Below are 24,790 nucleotides of genomic sequence, written 5' to 3'. Positions count from 1 at the left end.
CTGACTCTGCCGCTGCGACTTATATTTACACATGAATAATAAAGCTGGGAGGTCGAGCCTCTGACAGATGAATGTGATTATGTGGCAATGTCATGCGTAATAATGCATTTCATCTTACCTCTGAAATTAAGTCTCTAGCACTTAAATGTCCAGATTTAAATAAGACGCTGGAACTGGAGGCTTAATTATACCTCTGGTGACTGTTTTTGTGTGAAATGACGAGAAAAATATCAAAGCAATCCTCCTGTTTCAGTGTGTAAGTGTGTGTGTGTGCTCATACTGTAAATGTGTATGTCTTATAGCCCTAACAAGGATATATTATTACGTTATAGATTCTTTTCAGTGGCATTTTTGAAAACCTCTACCAGCAAATGCCGTTCACTTTATTTGAAGAAATATTGCATTTATTTTAAGTTCAAAGACAATCAGACAAAAGAAAGACAAAGATCATTTCATACAAACATGTTTTCTCCCTTTAGCATGAGTTGTGAATTTCTAACGCATCATATGACCAAAAAGGACTGGGGATAAATGAAATCAAATCACTGAAGCAGTACCCTTCTAGTGCTGTAATCAGAGGACAATATATTTGTGGTCAAAGCAATCAAAATGTCTGTCATGCATGTTTCTCGCATTGCATGTTTGCTCACAATAACAAACGTAATCAAAAGTGACAAGAAAAAGAAAACATTGAATTAATAGCCGTGGAATTGGATGATAGAATCCTCTCATGAATTAATTAATGCGATGCTATTTCAGGAACATCTCATCAAGTAGCATTTAATCCAATATTTACCAGGCCAACCAATTACCTTGTGGAACATTAATCAGAGAGAACATTTATAAACACATGGTTTCTAATTACAAAAAGAAGAACAGCCTGCCCTTATTTGTATAAAGCGCTGCCAAGTGCGCCAGAAATCGGTACTCTAATTGGAAATGACACAAAAAGCGGTGAGCGCGATCGGCTCTGACAGGGAGCAGCTTGATGAATCAGACTGGGGAGCGGGTACGACAGTCATCAGTCAGCTCAAAGGGGAGAGAGTTAACTGGCTGCTGCAGGGCGGAGTTCAGGAGAGTTTGTGTCATATCTACTGGATGTGGAAAAGTTCCCAGTTCGCTCACATCTGCTGGATGTTGATTCTCAGGTTCCAGTCCTGAAGGACTACTAGATGTGCCAAGTTTTGTTCCCAGCCAAGCTCTAACACACCTCTTTTTAATTATGCAGGTATCATGACTACAAGGCCAAAACACTGTAACTGTTTTGGTCAAAAGTAAGTTAAGACCTCAATTTTACTCTTTGATGTGTTAGCATATGAAGTCCGTAGAGATAACATGTAAAACTTGCAACAAAGAGCTCCAACACACAATAACTTCTTTGTACTACAGTCTGTTTAGTTATCTCCGGGATCTACAACATTTCTAATTGAATTTTGTGAACTTAAACCTGTTCAAATCTTCATGAAAGCTGAAAGAACACACTTTTATCCAGAGACAGAGTGCAACACTTTTAGGAATTATGTTGGTACTTCGTCAATGTTTAGTTAAAAAGCTTAAAATTAAGGCATTACAACCTTTGTATCTGCACTTTATCAGCCAGTCTACTGATTAACCATCATTAATAAAGGGTCAATTTAAAGTTAATTAGACTTTAGTTAATATTACAATACAATACTTTATAAACTATTTGTTATGCAATTGCTTATTGTAAAGTTGAAGGTGATGTCTATAAACCTTTACAATTGCGTAAAAAATGGTTTGTAAAGCATTTCATCGTTTGTTAACAGTCATATAACTATTAACTAAAGTTTAACTACAAATATAACATTTATCAATGGTAGTTATAATGAAGTGTTACCAACCCTTTACTCTCACCTTCATTATTTCTACATCACTGCTTTCCGCAAAAGGCAAGAAGCAAAACCTGCACACCAAGTAGTGCTTTAGGACTCAAAACTCTGTCTTCTGATTGGTCAACTGAGAACTGAGAGTTAGTCACTTGTTCAGGATTGGTCGACACAGGGCGGCAATGAACCCTGTTCGGGTAGCAGTTATGAGACGAAGCCACAAAGAGGCTGGAGGAAGAGGCCCACGGTTCCCAGGACGCACACGGTCACAAACACCCAAAGGAAGATTCTATCGATCACCATGGCAACATACTTCCAGTCATCTTCCACCTGTGAGTGAGGGAGGGGACACGACAACGAGGACAGTGTCAGCGGTGACAAATGCAAGATGAAAAGTGAGGAGATTTTTTGAAAAGCAAGCGAGGAGAGGTGCTCGGTGAGAGGAAACAGAGTGGTTCAGAATCTCAGAGGGTGGGAGGTTTGTGGGAGTCGATGGGGAGAATAACACAGCAGGAATGGAAAGAAGGAAAGAAACAAAGAAAGAAGAAAAAGAGTTGAAGATTTCTTTTAAGCCAACAGAAAATTGATACATAATTTACACAGGAGGAAATTACTATGATAATCACATTCAAACCACGGTGTCAAAAGAAGCGACAGGCGTTTTGACAAAGCTGATTGAGCCACGAGTTTTGCATATCAAAGGCTGCCTCTCCCCTTTGGGAGATTTCACCCACTGTATTTATAACTGACAGAGGGAGGAGGGAGAGCTCTCCACTCAAATCTAAAATTATTTGGTTCTAACTTACGCTGATATTCACTTATGAAGCAGGTTAGGATCTGCAACAATGCTGCCCTGGATCACAGCAGCACGCTCCCGGGGCCAGTGCTGCTTGGAGCGTGTTTGTATAAATGCATTATGCATCGACCACATTCGCTGTCTGTTTGCTTTCCATGACTGACTGTAGGTTTATAAAAGTTTAGAAAACCTACAATATCAGATTTCCAATGACACTTGATCGGAAAAGTTTTGTTGGCAACTGTCGTTCCTAAAAAAGTCTTTATTTGCAGAATACACAGTGAGCATTTTACTGTTGTTGGTGTTAAATTCAACACAACAGTACAGTAACTACAACTTATCTTTATGGAACAACACAATAGAGGCGGTCTTGTTTTGTTTCCCTTGCCGAAAATTGTGCTGATGTGCAGTGTCATCTTTAAAAAGATAAATGAGATTAATTACAATTTGTACCACATTGTCATCGCTTGGGCATAATTCCTATCTTTTATTATGACATTTTTCTCTGTGTGATAGTCTGATAAAGAAACATGAGCAGTAAGATGGTTGTAAACAAGCCCATAGTTTAGCATGATTATCAAAACCACTCGAACCACTGGAAATGAATCCCTCATTGCACAAGAAAACAGCTCTATTAAGTCCAAACTGAACCAGGAAACTGTTTACATTAGCTTGGATAATAATTACACTGTTTGTCTTTGTTTTGTCTGCAAAATTACGAGAGCTGACCCATGTCTGTTTAAACTCTGTCTGATAATCCTTTTTCGCAGCAGACATTTTGGTACGTCAACGCAGAAAAAAGCAGGTTGAACTACCGTAATAATGTTAAGACCAAAAACGGCTGCATTTCATTCCCACGGCCTTCATATGGACCTTTTCCACAGAAAATATGTTGATGTGTCACAGCAGGAGCAAGCTTAGATGTAAATAAAATATTCACTGGCTGAATTTAGTTGCTTATCTGCAAGTTCTTGTATTGTCTGCTGACTGTCACTGTCACACTGCCATGACTGACTGGGACACTAGAATACCACAGAGTCATCGTTCAGTAACACCTGTGACGGGTCAAAATCCCTGCTGTGAAGAATCCTGCATGCTAACTCACTGGGACACTTTTTGGGACAGCGCCATTATTAATGTGATTAAATTCACCTGTTATTTTCCTGTTGGGAGCAGTCACATGTGCCATGACAAGGCCAATCATTGGACTGCTTGTGTTGACTTCCTTTTAGTGATGTTCTTAGATCTCAGCAAATAGCCACGTAAATACAATGTTGTCATTACTGATAGAAATGACTACTGATAGGAAAAGACCAACTTTGGTTTGTGCTTGGGTGAATCTTAAAAGAACTGGAAGCAGCTCGCCACTGTTTAATATTTTACACTCTTGCCAACATTACATAAGAGCTAGGTATCACCAAAATTGGAACCGCAAAGACAAAGAAAGGTGTGTTCACTGCCATGTTATTTTAAGTGTATTCCTTCCCTAACAGTTTTGGAGGTTTTCTTTTCCCTGGGTAGCACCTACCGGCGTTTTTGCTATTTTCTCAAAATATCACACCACACCACCTGCTAATCCTCACAATACCAGTCTCCATAATTAAAAAGACACTTGGGGGAATTTAATTAAACGTGCAATATTGTCCATACGTGTTTTGGCTGAAAACATTTAAAAACTGACTAAAAACAGAATGTGGGGTAATAACATTTTTTGACAATATGAGTACTGTGTACTGAGACTCAGAGAATCTGTGTCAGTAAGCATCTAATTTAGCATGCTAACCAGCTAGCAGCCAGGACAGGGAGCTCGGGAAGTCTTGGTAAGCTCCTGTGTAAATGGTGCAAACACCAAGACTTCCCGAGCTCCCTGTCCTGGCTGCTAGCTGCACAGCTAACTAAACTAACAGTTTGCAGAACTTAGTGGTTCGTCTAGCACTATGCTGCCCACAATTAGTTTTGAGTATGAATTTTCACATATTGCTGAGTCTGGATTTTGATTTTCTTTTCGATTCACTTTCACTTGACCCTTTCCATTTATCTCCCTCCTTAGTTGTGGTTTTATTTTAGCAAAAGCTGATGTTAACTTACAGCATCTACTAAAGCTTACTGACATTTAAAAACATTTTATTCTATTTTTTATGGAAAACATGCTGTATTTCCCTAAATAAAACAATACCTTGGTATTTACTTAGATTTTTCTGAGGACAAACCCAGGACAACAATCTGACAGAAAGCAAACAACCAAAATGTAGAGAAGGAACACCTTGAGCATCCATATTTGTATATGTGTATTCTTTGGAAGACACTGAACATCAGCGGATCTTGATCTGTGTTGCATTTGATGTATTTTACTCTCACTGTCATTCAGTGAAAGTAATAACTCACCTCTTTGGCCTTGTTGCGACTCCTCATGTTCTCAGCGATGTACTTGACACTCTCGATGGCCTGTTTAATCTCAGGTGACACCACAGAAAAGGCCACCACTGTGTTGATGCTCTGTGGACTTAGCTGACGCGTCACCTTCCCCATCTCTGGTGTTTCTGGGGCCTCCTTCCCGTGCTGGCAGGGGCAGGGGCATTTCTTCCCAGTGCAGCCCTCCACGGACGAGAGCTTACTGTCCCCGAACTCCAGGCAGTTGAGGGAGCCTCCTCCAACCTGCTGTGAATCATGAGCAGAGGTAAGATTTAGTTTCACGTTCTGCTTCAACTAAAATCGACATTTTTCAGGTAATAGTAATGTATAAATCAAAAGGATCTGTGGGGTATATCAGTAGGATCTTAGCAGTATACTTTAACAAGGCGTTACAAGGACAGACCTGTTTCTTTCCAGTGTTTTGGGTAGTAAAACTTTAATAAGGGCTTCTCAGTATTGACCATAAGGCACTTATGTGATCATACTGTATATACATTGTTTGCAAGAACCAACTTCTCTACGAGCAAAGAAAAGTGTCTAGATTTTCATCCGGCAGTACGTGCACTCTTTGAAGCAACATGAATTCATGACGAAAAGGGTAAGACAAGGTGCCATGCATCTAACCTGTCTTGATCAGGTTTTTGACCTTCTCAAGGTGGTGAAAGGGAGACATGCCCTCCTTAAATTTCTGTGCTTTAATTAAATAGTCCAGACCTGGACCTGATGTTAGGGGATGGGGAGGCCTTACCTGCATCAAGCTATTCTTCCTTTTCTTTCCTCCTTTCCCTCCTCCGCCTCCTCCTCCCCCTCCAGCTCCTCCTGCCTCCCCACTGCTGTCCAACCCCCGAGCCTTGCTGTCTTCGTCAATCGGCCTCCGCATCAGCATAATCCTCGGCAACATTTTCAGAAACACCGAGCGCACCCAATTCGGCATAGTATGGGTCATTGGCGTGCGGTAGTGTACATTCAGCACGAACACAGTTATGACGATGCTGAGTGTGACGAAGATCATTGTGAAGAGCAGATACTCTCCAATGAGCGGGATGACCAGCGACGTGGAGGGGATGGTCTCCGTGATAACGAGCAGGAACACAGTGAGGGAGAGCAGGACGGAGATACAGAGCGTGACCTTCTCACCACAGTCAGACGGGAGATAGAAAACCAGCACTGTGAGGAAAGAGATGAGGAGGCAGGGGATGATGAGGTTGATGGTGTAGAAGAGTGGCAGGCGCCGGATGTAGAAAGAGTAGGTGATGTCTGGGTAGATCTCCTCACAGCAGTTGTACTTGATATCATGCTTGTAGCCTGGAGCATCAATGATTTCCCATTCACCGCTCTCCCAGAAGTCTTTCAGGTTCACCTGGGAGATGGATAATGGTCTTAAAATCACATAAAGATTCAACACAAGCACAAGATTCAGGATCAACTTACCATTCTTAAAAGGGCCATGTCTAGCTTGGGAGCCAAACAAATTTGCAAGCTCATGTTTCAGTTGCTCTGACAGATACGTCTGACCAGCCTCCCATTCAGAGAGCTCTGTCTGTGACTTGCTTTGTGACGAGCTAATCACAACTGTTTATATTGAGCAAGTTTAATACAATGACTGACACAGGAGCGCCTAGTACAAGGGTCTCAAAACTCAGATCAAACTGTCAAATAGAAATCATTTTGGTGCTCTGATTGGGTATATGTCTATCCAGTTGCATCCACGGGCATTTTGTTCTGTGGCTGTTTCCCAATCGGAAACCTCCAGGGATGGAAAATGAAGCCAATGAGGAAGTACTGGAATGATCATTTGAGGCTGGCTCCAAAAGCGAGTCAACTCCTGTTGGAGTCCATGTTGAAATTAATTAATAGTATTAAGACATTAATTTCCCTGCTCATGGCAACTTTATGGGGGGAATGAAACAGAGTATCTGGTGTTTGCAAACCCAAACACACAAACCCTCAGAGCCGGTTGTTGTTCACTTTCTTGCTGGTAATGTACAGTCAGGTATTTTGGCTTTTTGGGGCAAATACATGTTAAAAAAACATGACAGAAACTTGAATACACAGAAATGATCTCAATCAAACTCACACTGTTAACTTGAGGCAAAATTTGTTTTTGCTTGTTAGCAGCTTCCAGCTTCAGCTCCACTCATGCTCCACCCCTCCACCACCACCCACCTTGAGCTTCATTTTTGCTCTTTAGAAAACCTATGGGTGATGTCACGGTGACTCTGTTCGCTATTTTTACAGTGAATGATTATGCCCCTTGGAAATGAGACTGAGAGATTGCAGACTAATACACATTTGCAAATTAGTCTGGCGATGCCAGGCTAGGCCCTGTTAGTCAATACGATACAAGGCTCATTCTTTTTGCTGTCAAAATGGATTTTTCTTAGAATATACAAATAACTTAAAGCTGATTTTCACAGACTTCATGTTTACATGCACCCAATTTGTTGTATGTTGTTGCAAGAAGACGCTTAGCACTATTGTTTACACTGAATATGACAAAACAATCTTTCAGTAATATAGTAGTTAAGTGAAGAGGAAATGAGATCAGGAGCTACCTCCAATAGAAAAAAATGATAATGATCCCTACAGTAAATGCATGCAGTATCTGATTGGATGAGTGTAATAAGTTAAGGAAAGACAGAAAAATAATATAAGAGATAAATAACTGATAGTTACAGCAGACTTTCACACAGTCACAAACACTGACCTTAGACCCGATAAGTACCAGGTCAATCTTGGCTTTGTCATAAGTCCAGGAGCCAAACTTCATGGAGCAGTTCTGATAGTCGAAGGGGAAATAGGTGATGTCCATGGGGCAGGAGGATTTAAAAATTGCTGGGGGAACCCAGGTGATGGTGCCATCAAACTTCAGGAGAGCCTTGGTCTTATCCTCCACTAGGAAATCACCTACAGCACTGTGTATGACGTGTGTGTGTGTGTGTGTGTGTTTGTATCATCGAGCACAAGTATTCCAGTGGCGAGGGGGAATGAGGAGATATGACACAATCATATGTGGGTTTTGAAAAGGACACAAAGGTTAGACAAAGGCGGATCCATCAAACAATGAGAGGGAAGGCGAGGAGAAAATGAAAGCGAGGAACATAAGAGAGGGGAGAAGATAAAAAGGTGAAGATAGGGAGGTGAGAGAGAGCATTAGGATTAAAAGACAGAGGACAATGAGGCTGCATTACATAGTATTGTGAAATACAAAATTGCCTTTGATTAACATTATGAGTCACCTTTGTATGTAGAAAAAATAATTGAGACCATAATTAACATTTGTAGAATAGAGCTGAGCACAAGCTGACCCTGAACAATAGACAATCATGTTCGCATATTTCAGTTATTACACTATATTGTGTTTCACAGTGTGGCAGCTGGAGGGATAAATGAAAGTGACGCTTCAATGAATTTGGACAATAATGTCATATTTTGATGATGTTAACAGGTTTTCATACTGAAATTACAAGGTTTTTTGTCAGTGTCTTCATATGAGTGGTTTAACTGCCAACTCAATGGGTAAAGGTCTAGTTAAAGCTGCTGTTAGTCATATATTTTTCTAACAGCAGCTTTAAGTTTCAAAAACAATAGGCTAACACACAATTGTTTATGGGTTTTTTTCTTGTTTTTTGGGGGGGCCGTACAAGCTGTAAACAGCTGTCGTATTTACTTGACTTGACTTTATGGCAAACATGAGAGCAACAATCGCCTCTTAACTCATCTGCAGAGATAGACCAACATTAGCCTTCATTTGGAGTCATGGTTCTGGTGATTTGATGGATGTAAGTCCAATATTCAGTTTTGTAGGAAATCTATTTTTTGGTCTCCACCAAAGCCTGAGGGATGAGAATGGTAAGAGTGAGGCTGTGAAGCCTAGAGCTGAGTGGAACTGGGGGGTTCATTCAACCCATTGCTACAATCAAGGTATTGAGTTCAGCTATAATAGTTTGAGAGAGATTGTGGTCTGGATTAAAAGTAAGCAATATTGACAGTAGAAGGCGTTGGAACCAAGACCAAGACTCTGGTGAGAGTCTTGGAGATCCTTCGTACATAGAACCAGTGACCCTGGAGATGTCACTTTCCAGGAAAACGTGAATGTTTTTTTTTCCGTAAACCATTGCTGTTGTCTTTCTGATGCAGATCTCTAATAATGATGGCAACACTAGTGAACAAGGTAATGGTAATGATGATGATAATTATGCCTCACTTGTTGTAGAGCACAATGTCGGGTCTCCAGATCTTGTTTGATGGAACTCTAATGAACTCAATCCCGTCAAACTCAGCTGGCATCCATCGCAGCTTGTAGTCGTTCCAAATCTGAGAGGCAGGGAGAGAAAAACATTGTGAGCATACTGAGGAGTCAACCATCTGTTTTGTGTTTTGCATTGTACACTGCAGACAGTCTCAGTCACTGGAGACATCCCCCTTCATGGGAATATTTTGAAATACATATTTATACTGCAGGCAGAACTTCCTTTGATGTCTTACAGTAGAGCCAAATAAGGATATTGTAGCTAAAAATCTGATGTTTAGAGACACAAACACGAGTTTCAAGGAGCATCTGCTGCTGCTTTTCAAAAAACAACAACATTTTTTTTACTGAAAATCAAGCACAAACATGTATGTTTTTCGTGCAATTCCTCCTGGTAATACGTCCACGGAGCTTCAATAAGTAAATAATAAGACATCTACATTAGTCATATCTGTATAAAGAACGGGGAGAAATAAAGGATGTGTGCGCTCACTTGCTGTTCAGTCAACATACCTGAGGGTAATATTTCATGAGCCGTAGATCCATTAGTCTTGGCTATTTGCATGTCATTCACGATGAATTCATTCATTAGCACGGCGGATTTATACCCAGTTATGACCTGGGAGCAGTTTAATTAACCACTTCATGCTACAGTGGCTTTTCCATTTATCTATCCAGAGTGTTTACAATCTGATTGGCTGGAGATGTAATTCCCGATCCAGGTCGAGGTTTATGGCTCACAAAATAAAATGATCCACACACACCCACTATCTATGAACACAACAATCTAGCAATGAGAAAAGCATACAGTGAGTACATTTAAACACGCTGGTGAATTTGATGTGTGTTTCTGTTTAATGCAGTATAACAGGTTGCCAGAGTGGGGAACAACTAGTATTTCCACAAGGACTAGATATTTATACGGTCACTGTGACTAATAGTAGCTAAATAGGATGCAGATTTTGTTATATTTTTCTTAAATTTGGGATCATGTAATATCTCCTTATCATTATTCCATTAAACACATTCTAAATGAGGGTACAACATCCTTAGATACTCATATACTATTTTGAGATACTGGTCTGATTCGATGGCTTTTGACTAAATCTCTTCCAAGCAACAGAGCAACCAATCAAATTAAAGGTTGTCTGACAAACTGAAATATTTACGTCACAAAATAAATGAAAGAGACCTTCTCAGGAAAGAAGGGAAAAAAACTAAAATGCAATGACATAAATAGAAAAGCCAGCCTGCAAACTGACATTCAAAATCCTGTAATAGATGTACATAAATCACAGTAATGGAGTTTTAACATAATTTATCATATTTAATTTAGGTAGAGATACTCATATGTCAATATATCATTATTAAATGTAGCAATAACTGTATAATTGTCTGTTTATTTATTACATTCATGGCCCATCTGGTTGACGATAGGAACTTGCTTTCCAAAGTAAAACATGGGATTAAGCCCTCGTCCCCACACCAGTAATTTTTGTACAGTGCCTTACTGCAGCTTTCATATCGACCGGCTTATAAGGGGCAAAAGTACAGGAAGTAAAATGACAAAAAAACAAAACGAGCCACAAAGACAGAAGTAACGTACACAGGGAGAAAAAAAGATACGGGATAAAGAGCAGAAAAATAAAAATATAAAAAAACATAAAAACTAAACTTTTCATAAGCTGATAAAGTATTCTTAAATGTTGCTTCTTGTGTGTTGTAAGCACACTTCAGCTATAAATCACCTATACATTTACAGCCCGGCGAAGATCACTTATTTAATGAGTCTTACGCAAAGGCTGTCTGTAAGTGTACAGTTTGTACTTGTTGAAATCAATTTCTCTTATCTCCAACATAAAGGCAGTCAATGGAGTTTGGTTTAAGGAGCCTAAAATGAACACATTTAGAAACACTGTATTCTGTTACAGGAGGAATCCCCTGCAGTGTTACTGCAGCACAGATGCAATACATTCATCGAGGGGGGCTTCCTAAAATGGCTACCACTGTAATCCCACTGGCTGCGATTCAAAGTGTTTATCAGTGACTGTGGTGTTGACACAGCTTCTCATTAGTGATGCCTTGTTATAAATAAACAGCTCAGCCATTACAAACAACAAATACGATCAGTCTATACGGTCTTTCAATGCATTTTAATTGGAGAGCTCAGAGATCACAGCGCCTTATCCATCACTGAATCGCATCAGCATCCAGCAGCTGTTTGTCCAATGTAATGCAATTAGTCACTGATTTAAAAAGGCAATGTCTGTTTGCAATGTTTATTATCACTTGCAGCTTAAATTATGTTTTTTTTAAAGGGAAATACAGATTTAGTACAGGACAAATGGAAAATAAAATGGGTAAAAGGAATCAGAGAAGACGCAGCCTGGAAGACAGAGACAAAACACGTTATTTGCGAGGATAGCTTGCTGTGTGAGGTCAGGAGTTCAGGGTCCGTGTCTGCTGAGAGGCAGAGCGTGACTCAACATAATGTTAACATTGATCACGAGCTGATTGCATTCTGGTGTCTATCCGAGATAAGCATCTTTCTTGTTCACTTGTCCCCTCTCCTTTATTCTTACTGTGTTTAACATTTCAGTGATGTATGACATTCACACACACACACACACACACACACACACGCACACACAAACGTGAACAAACACAAGGGGAGGGAGAAACAGAGCGGTGACTTCTCATATTGAAGACCGCTTAGTATGCATAGATATGTGCTAACACACATGAACCCTCCTCAATCTTCACTTACTTCTGTCTCTGTAGACTCCTGTAGAGATGGGGTTATGTCAATAGTGTTGCATGTTGTGTGTGATGGTGTGTGTGTATGTGTGTGTGTGTGTGTGTGTGTGTGTGTGTGTACTTACATGTCGGAGCCATAAATTAGTTTCCATGATCTGATTCACTTCATCCTGCAGAGACAAGGAGGAGGAGGAGGAGAGCTTGTTAGCCAGTAGAGCATGTGTGTGTTTGAGTGTGTCCATGTGAGAGAGTGTGTGTTGCTGGAAAGAAATGGAATTCATCCCTTCTCTTTGTCCTCCGGGGGCCGGAGTTGATTGACAGAAAAGGTCATGAGTAAGTTAATAATAAATGTAGAGGTAAGAGATGTCCTCTCTACCTTTCTGTGACCCATTCAGTTTGATTTGCAGTCATGTGAGTCTCTAAATTCCACATACACCACATACAGATAAGCCTCATATTCTGTATACAAACAGACATGTGAAAATATGTGCACAGACACACACGTTCAGTCAGTGCACCCGCATTCACACACTCACCTTTAGATTAATCTCACCTTGCCGAGCAAGCAGATATAGCTACATATCAGTCCGGTCTGAAAAAGGCTCCTGCAGGCAATTTTCTCTTAATCTGAGGATTTCCATTCTGAGCTCAAAACCTCTTTTCACTGGCGGATGTGCCGCAAACCCCGAACACCACCATCCCCCATCCGCATTAAACTTAACATTGCCAAAGCAAAATAGCAGTGTATAACAACACTGTGTGGCATTTTCCGAATCCGTGAAATTGAGCAGACTAAATAAAGACTGCATTCACTTTCGGCTTTCACTTCTCTCGCTCTGCAGCTTATCTTTTGCCTTTTCTGTATCAAAAGGTATGAAATATGATCACGATGTTCGCAGGAAGACGTCTCTAAGTTCACAGAGACTCACACACTGTTGAGAGGACGCTGTAAGTAAAACATAATTTTGGTCACCTTGGTTCATGCACACTTAGAAGACAAGACGTACAGAGCTGAATGAAATGGAAGCGCAAAGGTGCTTAAAACACCTTTAACATCATGTTAGACTGAGCTTTTATAAGCTGTGCATGCATTATGATAAGAATATCTACTCCTGTGTGTGTGTGTGTGTGTGTGTGTGTGTGTGTGTGTGTGTGTGTGTGTGTTTATGGGTGTGTAGCTTACAACTTTGACTAGCTGCGAGATGGAGACCTCGAACTCCACTGTGACCGGGTCGGAGACATTTTCGACTGGTCTGATGAACTGGTTGTATCTTCTGAACAGTTTCCTGAACAGCCGGTCCTCTGCCTTGGATGCAAAGCATTCTGTACAATGGACGGAGACATTAAGAAGAGAAAGGACATGAAGAGTGATCAGTGACTGGATGAGTGAGAGGAAGAGACTGAAAGAAAAACAAGTTCCAAATCCAATAGAAATCTAACTGTCTGGATGATGTTATAGATTTTGAAAGGCTGATGCTATCAGTGATAATCAGTCCATTCAAATCAACTCAAGTCACGCTGCGCATTAGTTTTATCGGGAGCTGAGAGAAAAATAGAAATCAGTCTATTCCAGTTTTGATGCAGCGTCACATCAGTCGAGTCTTTTGAGTGCGTGGATTAATGTTTTATGATATCTGATGAATCATCTATAAAGAAATCTCTTTAGATTATAGATCCTCTGCTCAGATCTTCAGAGTTGAAAGTCCACTTTGAACAAGTTTGTGACATGAGAAGACTTTTTGGGGTGTTTAAATGGAGTCATAGCATTGGAAAATGTGAAGTAAGGAAGCACAAAACAGCCATGACCACCCTGAATGGTAGCTGTATATCACATGTAGTCTGTTTTCTTCTTTTAGTATTTGATCTATGACATTCATGTTCTGCTGCTGCTCTCAACTGGGAATAAGAGAAGGGAGCAAGAAACTCATCACTTCATTCAGGACACGGATGCCCCACAGTGACCTTTCAACCTGACCTCCTGAGTGACACGACGGCTTTCAGTCTCACTGCCTCAATTTATTTCAGTTCAGTTCAGTTAACCGTGAGGCCTTTTTCATTAGCTCCTGTTTCCAAAGCCATCACCTGGCCTCTAGACCCGGGACCTACTGTCTTTACAGACTTACATTTAGGTTGTTCTCTCAGCTTTTACAACTGCAGATATTAAAATAGTATTTAAGAAACCGAACCTTCATTTCTATTTCTACCTCCACTTTGATCTCATGTTTACAGCATGTCATCTGAGCTATATTGGTATTCAGTGTGTATCGTTGCCATGGTTCAACATGCAGAAGGTGTACTATACAATGGCAATATATTTTCCTTGGGTTTGTTATGCCTCAAGGTCATGGCTACAGTAAATGTTCAAGTCAGTCCAACATGGAAGCAGCCTATTTCAGCTGAATCCCCTGCCTCACATCAGTCCATTGTTGTTACTACAAAACGTGTGTGGGAGTAGTATCACTTGAAAAGCCCAAAACGTGTCTGCTTATTTTGTAGAATTACGCGCAGGTGGTATATTACCATATCCAACATATCCTAGAATAGAAACTCATTTAAGCTCAAATAAAAAATGTAATATCTAAATGGAGATAAATCACAGTGACAAGCATGTCCTCCTCTCTTCTCCTCACTAATGGTAAATATAGATAGGTGGGTGTTGGCAGCTGTGGGAGTTCATCCTGTATGAGGACACAGTTTATAATAATTTACCTGAATAGAGGTATGTTCAGGTCTAGACTGCTGCTTCAGTGCTGTATACATAATCAAAATATGAAGGGCCTTATTTACTAATTATCCAGGAAGAAGCCTGGACAGCCAGAGGCACAATATCAGCATGTCTACATGCTGATATTAAAAAATGCAGAGCAAGCTATTTTAACATAGTGAAGAGGAGTTGTAGACTGTAGCCTGAGGGCAGGTGAAGAAGAACTGAAAGTTATTTTATTTTAATTTATTTTTTCAGTGCAGGTTAGGAATCAAGCTGTGGGAGAAGTTCTGTTCCTCAATATTATGTGACAAAAAAACTGTACTCTCCCGACTAATCTGATCCAATCCTTCAATAATCCTTGTGATTTTAATTTTTGGTATCATGAATGGTCGGTATTTTTTCACCAATAGCCAATTAACACACACATTAACATTAACTAATAACCTATTTATATCAGTTTTAGTGGCGGGGTCTGCCATTCTCATCTATGTTCAAATTACCTTGCTATGTACGAGGGATGCACAGGAAACAGTGTTACTATTTAAATTTGATTTCACTGATAAAAACCTCAGTGTATCAGATTAGTATTGAATTACTGCTATTGCAAACCAATCACTTCCCTCTGCTGATGCTTCACATTAAAAGCATAAACAGGGGGTGGCTTTTATTGCCAAGAAACCAAAGGAAATGCAATTTATTTGTCACCGTAAAATAAAGTGCTCGACAAGGTGTCCATCTTTAGGAATTAATGGACGACCTCTGGGGAGTCCATCATTTCCTGATGATGAACACCTCAAATGGCATTATGCCTCTTTTACCATGGGTATAATAAGACCATTCATTTATGTATTCATGCGTTTTGTGATCACATATAAAGGTTTTCACAAGCAATAATTCTCTTTCTGAGGGCTTGACTAATACCTGGAACAATTATTACAATGCTCTTATGTAATGGAAATGTTGTTTACTGCTCCTGTAAATAGAACAATAGGAAGATAAACTAGTCTGCTCAGCTCATAAAAACCTTTAGCCAGAAAGCTAAAGTTATGCTAGCAAGATTCAAGTCAATAACATTGTGTACAGTTGACGAACAGTAAATCTAATTTGACAGTATGTTTAACAACATGGCTAGATAGCTAGCCAGCCATGTCACTGTCCCCAAATCAATATGAAGATTTTCCTAAACTAATGATAGGCAATGTGCACTGTTGGACGCTAGTTTTTCGTAATCCCATATTCTGGGTCCTGTAGTATTACACTGCACTTGCTTTAACAACAGCAATTACTGGTAAAGCCAAATTATCCAGGACTGAAATCGTTCAGATTATAACTTTAAATCTAGATGTGATATTAAATAAGAGTGAAACTGCACTCTTTATCATGATAAACCAGTGTTTGTTGGTTGTATAAGCCGCGCACGTTTTCAAAGTGTACCATATCAAAGCGACTAGTTGAAAGTTCCCCACACAGTTTGCTGCCTTGAGGGCCGACTGAGTCACAGCGGCTATCACTCCCGCAGTTTGTGAAGATGATCACCCACTCTTCCTGCTTCAAGACCCCAGTGCCCTCCGTTGTCACGCAGAAACCCTGCTCGCTCCCCATCACACTCCATAAATATCTAAATCAATAACGCATTCTTCTCTGCTGGACAGCTCTCAAGGTTGGTGGATGGAGGAGAGGGTGCAGGAAAGAGCTGGATTGGATAGGGAATGTGCAAAAGGGACAAAGAAAGTGAGAAAGAAAAACCAAAGAAACACGGGAAGCAGAAAGACAAAGAAGACGTCCGCCAATCAGAAGAACTTTGCAGAACTTGCCATCTCAAAGACACCAGCAGATTTTGCTTCTGTTGTTTTCCCCTAAACTCTTCAAACACCATCCTCATTTGACTTGATCCAAACTGAGTTTGGGATAGATGAGAGGAAAGTCTCTTAATTGAAATGGACTTATTTGGAGAAGGCATTAAAAACCACGATGAAACAGTGCTGACCCTATTACATCAAGATCCCTTCCTCAAAGGCAAGAGATAACCCTCATCATGCAGACAACAATGACACCAGAAACCCAGCTGGTGCTGAAGACCCTCTGAAGGGAACGGCGTGAGGAATTTAAAAAACATCAAGACGAGGAGAGGAGAGGAGAGGAGAGGAGAGGAAGCTGAGACAGAATGAAAGCAAAGCCTTCTTAAGATGTCATTCTGCAGATTATGGGAATCCAGACTTCACAGCCCTCCGTCTGTTAGCTGCCTAGCATGTGCTAATGCTATGCTAAATAGAGTTAAATAGAGTTTAAAGGCAGCGAGGTAGAACACGCTGTATCTGATCCATGTGTGGAAAAAAAGGGAAACATTCCAAAAGACAACACTGACAGCAGTATTTATGGACACGCACAAGAAACAGAATAGAATGGAACAATAGCGAAAGGAATAAAGGAGGGAATAAAAGGTAATTTTAATTAAAAGATCAAATAAAAGAAGCTGAGAAATGAGAAATGGACGCGCTGCTTCATCGACTTGTTAGTGTAATTACAAAAGCAGAGCTGCTCTCTGTTACATGTCCACTGACTAAACCACCTCTTTGATCAAAACAGCATCCTACACACACACACACACACACACACACACACACACACACACACACACACACACACACACGTGCTCACATTTGAGCCACAGGTTCTAACCACTTTCATCTGGGTTTATCACATTTCTGTCCTCTCTCTCTCTCTCTCTCTCTCTCTCTATCTGTGTTTCCAGTTATATGTCTACCAGTGTAACTCTCACCTGTTTTCCTATGCTAAAAAGCTAGCTAGCACGAGCTGCCTGTGAAAGTTGTCGTTTCCACCAGCAAAACTATTCACAAACACTTAATTCCTTTCAGTTATACTAGAATTGTACTCACCAGGAGAATTTCTGACATCTAGGAATGTGTAAACGTCGCCAAAAAGAAGTCAAGAAACACAAGCTGTCACACATGAGGCGTCACAGCAGTCATTCAGGCACAGAACAGGTGTTACTAATAACATTAACCATGGTTCTGTTCTACTGAAGTGTCCCAGTGGGCTGAGCCATGATACTGTGACTGTGAACCGGCCTGCAAAATAACAGGACCCTGACACTAAAGCAGCTTAATGCAATTCCGCCATCAAATCAAATCATGTTTTGGGCTAACATCAGTTTTGTCAAATGATTGAGTTAGCCAAGCAGCAGTTGTGCCTGGCAGTTACTAGGTAGGCCTGAAATATTTAAGACTAATCTCATTGTAAGAACTTGTTTATGCGGTGCAACCCTGCTAAAGTTAGTAGTGCTTAAATCTTCACCTATACACATACAGTATGTGCTATAAGGCTAGATTTGAAGAAGAACAGCAGGTGCATCTGGCTCCTTATTAGCATCTGACACAACCTGGGTCATGTTTTATATATAGAAGTAGGCTTGGGCCGATGTTAGATATTATCTTATATTTGTTGTCATATGGGTTATTTTTCACATTATCTAGTAACGAACAGCTGTGACAGCATCTTCAGGCTTTTATTTTGAAGCAGAGCCGCCATAGCAGCGAGGGAACGATATTGGGAGGTTACAGGTTAATTGTCCTGATGTAAGGAACGCCAGCACACCAATTTGGCAGTAATTTAGTGCAGCTTCAGTTTTAGCCACGTAGAAGCTCTTAGCAGCATTTAATTCTTGATCACTGTGTCAACATAGACATGCTAATGGACGACCTCTGTCCTAATGTAATAACAATTTAAACAGCAATTTGATACGACTCAAATAAATGTTTATCTATGTAAATTTTACATGACTTGTTGAGGTAATCTTTGCAATTGGCCTCCTTTTTTAAACAAAATGAGAGAAAAAAGAAGCCAGCTGCAGCGTTAAGAGGAGTTAGTGATTACAGTCAAGTCAGCAGCGTGTACATTTAATGCACTCAAATGTACAGTATCAATTATTCACCTCAATATGCAGAAACTGTCAAAACCCACTTAGAAAGCAAGTAAGTTGAAATACAGATCCCGTGAGATATTTAATGCTCCCATAGACACGAGGGTTAGAGGTCATCGGCATACTGCAGAAAAAATGGTCTGGAGATGACTGTCAGTCAGGACCATGATGGAGAGCGAGCATGAGGAGAACAAGAGGAACAGAGCGAAGGACAAATAATGAGTGATGGAAGAAGAAGAGACCATTTTATGGGCTTTATGAGAGGATACTGTTAGAGCCATTTAGCTTCCAGTCTCCCCTGAGCGTGCAAAAGCTTTTAAAGGAGAGTGAGAGAGACAGAGAGCCAGACAGGGGTGAAAGAGAAAGTGTGTTTTTACTCTTTACATCTTCATCATGTACAATGTAAATACTGGATAAAAAAAGGAGTAATTGCTTTGCGATGAGCTGGAAGGCTCTGCTCAGACTGTTTGTTTTCCTTTTGTAACGATAAAGCCGGGTTGAAATGAGCTGAAGTCAACTGACGGAGATTAAACGGCGGGAGGAGAGTGGAGAGAGGGAGGGAGACAGACGGCGGAGAAGACAGAGATACAACTGAGTAAGACCAAGTGGAAAGCTGATGACAGAAACAGAACCTGGGAGATTTGTGAGTGAGAAAGTGTGTTGGAAGCACACGATGGTGAGAGACAGGTGCAAAGAGCCAGAGAAGATAGGATAGTGGAGCAGGGATTGAGTGTGTGTGTGTGTGTGTGTGTCCAGCAAATGGAGTGTCAGTCTTTGCCTCTATAATTTTTTGGCAGATATCAGCACTAATACAGGTCGAATATGGCGCTATTAAAAGCCTTGTGACATTCACAGAAGACTGCACAAGTAGCTCTCTGTGCGCTCGCACATTAACATGCAGAAAGAAAATGATTTTTTTTTTTTCACCTTCAAAATGAGCGGATCAAGAAGAAATCGCTCGTCTTTCCCCCTCAAGGCGCTTCCCCCCAAAAAGTGGGTTGCATGAATTTGAATATGTTTCATGGAAAAGAGTCATTCAACCTTTGTAGTTCAATATCTGAACATCTTAAAATGTACATTTCCTGGTGATTGGGTGTAAATGAGGCCCTGAAGTGGCCATATTCTTCCTCTGTCTCTGGGGTTCAGGAAATGTCATCTTAACCTTGACGAAGGAGAAGAGGAATCTATCTATCATCACCTATGCGTCTTTTTTGGGGATTGTACACATATTCTGAGGTTGAACATATTTTTTGTGGAAATGAAATCACTCCCAGACTTTACTGTATATGACCTGGTAAAAGTGTGAAATCGAGTGCTCAGTTTGGGTGTTCATTAAAACAGGTCTACGATTACAGCGTCGGTGTGAGGCGTGCTCGAAGCATTTATCTATGACTCAGTTCTCTTTAGCCACGCCCCCTCTGCTCTGTGTTCTGCTCTATAAATGTGACTGTGATATAAGCCCTTGTTACCACACAGCTACTGTACACACACACATACACAATTTATCACCACAGTTCACTGACCGGATCATCAGTCATGCATTCAAATGCATTAAGAGAGCAGCCTCTATTTGAATACAAGGGACAGCATCATGAATATACCTACAGGCTGAGGTAACACATTAGTTGGAGCGCATTGAAACCCCCGGAAGCAAAATAAATACTGTATATATGTGTACATGCTATTTACTCTGCGTGTGTTGGCATGTATTTTGAAGGCACAGGGACCTCCTTGTGCAGAACAGTTGGCGTGTGGATGTGATGTGATGTCACAGTTTTTGATAAGGGTAATACATAAATGTTGATCAGAGTGATTGCTCCAGTTTGTAGTCCTGTGGTGTGCTGTTGCACTTATTATGTAGACATGTGAACACAGGTCTGCGTATCATTGTTTTTACATGCCAACCTCGTATATCCACAGCTTCAAAGACTTACCAACTGTGTATCTGTGAAGTAACATACCTTAAATCGTTTGATAATTTATGTGTAGGATTGTGAAGATGTTTTTCCATCTGTAAATGTGCGGTTGGATTTGTATGTGACCAAATTTAACCCTGTCTAATAACTTGATTTGCGAAATATGCATCAGAGGAAACATAATGGCTGCCCTGATTGTGTTCTACATTTAGGTTATTTAAAAACTTGCTTCAAACCAGCCAATCAATCTTTTCTTTCAAGTTTTTTAACACCATGATCCTTTTTTAACCTTAAAGGGTAACTTCAGCAGTTTTACAAATGGAAATGTGTTTACAGGTCTTGTGGAGTACAAAAGCACATGTGAAAAAGTGATATAAAGACTGTTATGGCTCTAGAGGAATCTGATAAATTGCCTTCAGTGATGTCACTCAGTGGCTAAGTTGCATTGTGGGTAATCTAGGTGCAAGGTCTCGAAAAGTAGTCCACCAGTCTGCATTGCACTCCGATAACACTGCTGGACTCATTATGGACATTTTAGAAACAAGTGATCAAAACTGATGCAGAACTAGAGATATCGTGCCTACATTACCCACAATGCAACATAGCCACTGAGTGACATCACTGGAGGCAATTTGACAGATTACATGCAGCTTCATCTAGAGCCACAAAAGGCTTTATCCTACTTACGTATGCAGTAGTACTCAGTAGTAGTACAGTGGGACCTGTTCACACACTTTTATGTGTAAAATTGGTGAAGTCACCCTTTAATCTTGTGCTTTGGAATACAAAGACATAACCAGAAAAGGGTTAATCTAGATGCCATGAGTAAATATAACAATCTATAAATGTGCACTGAAATGCTTCAATTTACTGTAATTTGTAAAAACCTGCTCAGATTTGATCATGAAAATCACACGATTCTGAGCTTCATCAGCTTCAGAGTAAATGTTGGAGCCGCAGCTTAGCAAGCTCTTATCCTATCTGGCTAATGCTAGCTGCTGTATCTGGGTCCCCAGTAAATACCAGTGACTACTTAAAATGGTCCCCATGAGTCCCTCGGTCAGAGCACATATTTACTACAACTACAGATTGTGATTCAGGTTTACCAGTTCCCACAAACATTTACAAATGATTTAGTTACACATGTGGCTTCAGATAACGCAGGGTGGAAGAGAAACACACACACAGAGACAGACACCTCTCAGCCGAGAGGGTCATGCACAGAATAAAATATGTGTAGAGGCTGATAAACCATAAAAGAGCCTATCTGCCACCTTCCATAAATCAGATAGCTGCTATTTGTGCCCTCAGAGCAAATGTTTACGTTCCTGCTTTGAAATGCCGCTGCATAATTACGTCTGTGCATCTGTTCACAGAGTGGCTCCAGGTCACAGCCAGGCTCTGCCTCAGCTGTGGTCACTGATTAACTCTCTACATGTACTTCAAAAGGACCAAATCCTTCCTTCCTTCCTTCCTTCCCTTCCCTTCCCTTTTCCCTATGTCCCTTGCTTACTTCCATCTATCCTTTTATCCTTCTAATATTTTTTTCTTTCTTCCTTCCTTCCTCCCATATTTGCTTTGCCCACCTTCCATCCTTCATTATTCTTTTATTTCTTTCTGCCCCCTCCCTCCTTTCCTTCCTCTCTCTATTCCTTAATTCCTCCCTCATTGCCTTCCTCCTTCCTTCCTTATTCTTTTCTTTATTTTTGCTTCCCCCCCTTCCTTCTAATTTCTCCCTTCCTTCTAATCCCTTCCTTCTTTCCTAACCTCCTTTCTTCCTTCCTTTTTTCCTTCCTCTGTCCCTTCCTTCCTCTATCCCTTTCTTCCTTCCACCCATCATTCCTTGCTTCCTCTGAACCTGCTTCCTCCTTGTTTCCTTTCACCGTTTCTTTATCCAATATTTTCCTTCCTCCCTTCTTTCCTTCCTTCCTTCCTTCCTTCCTTCCCTCTGTCCCCCCTCTCACCATCCTCCTTTTCTTCCTTCCATCCTTCCTTTATCCCTTGTTGCCTTCCTTCCTTCAGTCTATTCTTCCTTCCTCCCTCCCTTCCTCCCTCCCTCCCTTCTTTCCTTCCTTCTTTCCTTCCTTCCTTCCTTCCTTCCTTCCTCATCCAAGCATTTTCAACTCAATGTCTGCAGTCAAAGCTGCTATATATCTTGTTTTAGGCCTGACCTTGCCTTAGTCTCAGTCATCAGCACACTTAAAAATAAACTTCTTAATAAACGTTACCCAGTTAAACACAACTTGTAACCCCAAGCGACCCCATTGTGTTGGGGGGTTTCTATCGAAATAGCCTTTAAATGACCCCACTTTACAATTCACCTTCACTCTAAGGGTCTAAAAATACATTTCTATCACCTGGTAAAGAAGTACAGGAAAAAACGCACCAAAGAAAGGCCGATGTAACTTTGTTTTTGTTCCATAAAGGAGGTAAAACGAAATAAGGTTATCAGACTTATCCAAAGACGCACACTGCAACGAGGAAGGTTTTTATCAGAAGCCTGCAGACGGACTCTCTCCCTGCCCTGACTGAACAGCGCCTATCTATCTGCCCTCAGTCTGAATAAAACCGTGTTGGCGCAGGCCCCGCGTCACCCCACGAGCTCTCTCACCCGCCGTCCGCAGGGAAACAGATCCTGTAAACAAAGTCTAATCTCTTCTGGTTTCCTGAAATCACGACTCGCGCCTCAAAACAACATTTGCATTCATCAAAATTCATTTGCCTTTCCTCGCATTCTTCTGCATGTCATTTCGTTGGCCTAGTTAACAGAGAAACAACTCGTGGACGAGGATTCTGACACGATCATGTGGGGACACAGAGACATTTTGCATATATTCACAGGGCTTAAATGGGCAGTTTGGCTTTTTATCATCGGACGTCTAACGATTATGTTGTCACTTTCACAATTATGATCAAACTGAAAAAGTTCAGAGGCTGATTATCGATGGTTTTTGCTGATGAACTTCTTCGGCTTTTACGCGCCGGACAGAAACTCCTCTACATCTTTTCCGACTCCTCGCAGCTCAGAGATTAAGAGAAAGTTAGTGAAAAGCGTTTGATTTGACCATCACAACATCTCCAAGTTGACTGTCGAGGCACAGCCGTGCGTAAATCTCACTTCCATCGCTTTTAAACCCAACGATCTAAAATCCTCTATACGTATCTGGCAGCATCAAATCCACATCGTATCAAAGCCAACCTGGGATAAATCCTACTTACCTTGCGCCATCAAACCCGCGAGAACAAGCAGCAAAGTACATCTCGCCGCCGGCTCCATCGTTTCTTCACTTTTTTCCGTAGGAACTCTTTGGTTCCAGTCGACGAGAGGAAGAAATAACGTGAAATGGCATTAAAAACGCGCGTCTGTCCCCTGGTGCCGCCTGTCTCGCTCTGCCGGTGCGCTCCTTCCTGATCCGATCCAAACTTGACTTGGCTCGTCCCTCCCCTATGAGCGCAAAGCTCCCCTCTGGCGCATCCACACGGACTCCACGCAGGGAGGGGAGATAAAACCGCCCTGACAATTGCTCTCAAGGATAATAGGCGTAATTTGACTCCGTGGATGTCAGGGAGAGAAAATGAATGAATAAATCAAAACGTGAGTCTGAATTCAGGGGGAAGGTTTTGACACTGGTGCCTGCCAACTGAAGGCAAGTTCTGTTTGTTTGAATAGAGCAAAGATGGTAAAAAACAGCCAAAACTCGCAAAAAATGTGCCTTCATTTCCTCCAAGCTGAGCCAGATGAGTCTATCAAGCTAATAAAACATGATCATGTCAAACTTAATTACATTTATGTCAGTTTAGAACCAGCTCATGGGGACGTGCTGGAAAGTTTTCGTGCTGTGGAGGACTGAATGATTTGATCCTGGTGTTTAGTTTCCCCGAGAGCTGTCCATGGTGCTGAAAGAGCTGCGCGCTCATGGTCGAGGGATATTGCAATTGTTATTACCATGTTACAGCGTGTTCTGTTGCACGAGACAACTGTGTGTTCAAATCTGCAGCTATGTGAGTGTATCCTGATGTATCCTCGCCATGCCGCGTCTTTCCCCGGCCACTACACAGCAGCACCGCGCTGCGCAGAGCTCATCTGATCTGATCTGAGGAGGAAACTTCAGCTGCTCCCGAACATCGTTTCTGCCTCACTGAGAGGCTCCGCTCGTATCTTC

General features: G+C 41.1%; 1 protein-coding gene across 1 annotated transcript; it reads right to left on the bottom strand.

Moving 5' to 3' along the window:
• Positions 1–387: 387 nt before the first annotated feature.
• On the bottom strand, positions 388–24,273 carry chrna6 (cholinergic receptor, nicotinic, alpha 6). Its single transcript, XM_084368322.1, has 8 exons — positions 23,847–24,273; positions 13,248–13,387; positions 12,190–12,234; positions 9,263–9,372; positions 7,763–7,970; positions 5,804–6,415; positions 5,029–5,301; positions 388–2,177 (listed from the first exon to the last, which is right to left on the bottom strand). Exons 1-8 carry the CDS (start codon positions 23,902–23,904, stop codon positions 2,052–2,054), a joined length of 1,572 nt encoding a protein of 523 aa, XP_084224448.1. The 5' UTR covers positions 23,905–24,273; the 3' UTR covers positions 388–2,051.
• Between the last annotated feature and the right edge of the window lie 517 nt (positions 24,274–24,790).

The sequence above is a fragment of the Pagrus pagrus genome (genome assembly GCF_965226575.1).
Source record: "Pagrus pagrus genome assembly, chromosome: 2".
Taxonomy (NCBI): Eukaryota; Metazoa; Chordata; class Actinopteri; order Spariformes; family Sparidae; genus Pagrus; species Pagrus pagrus.
Note: the sequence above shows the minus strand (reverse complement) of the source record. Positions and strands in the feature narration are given on the sequence as shown.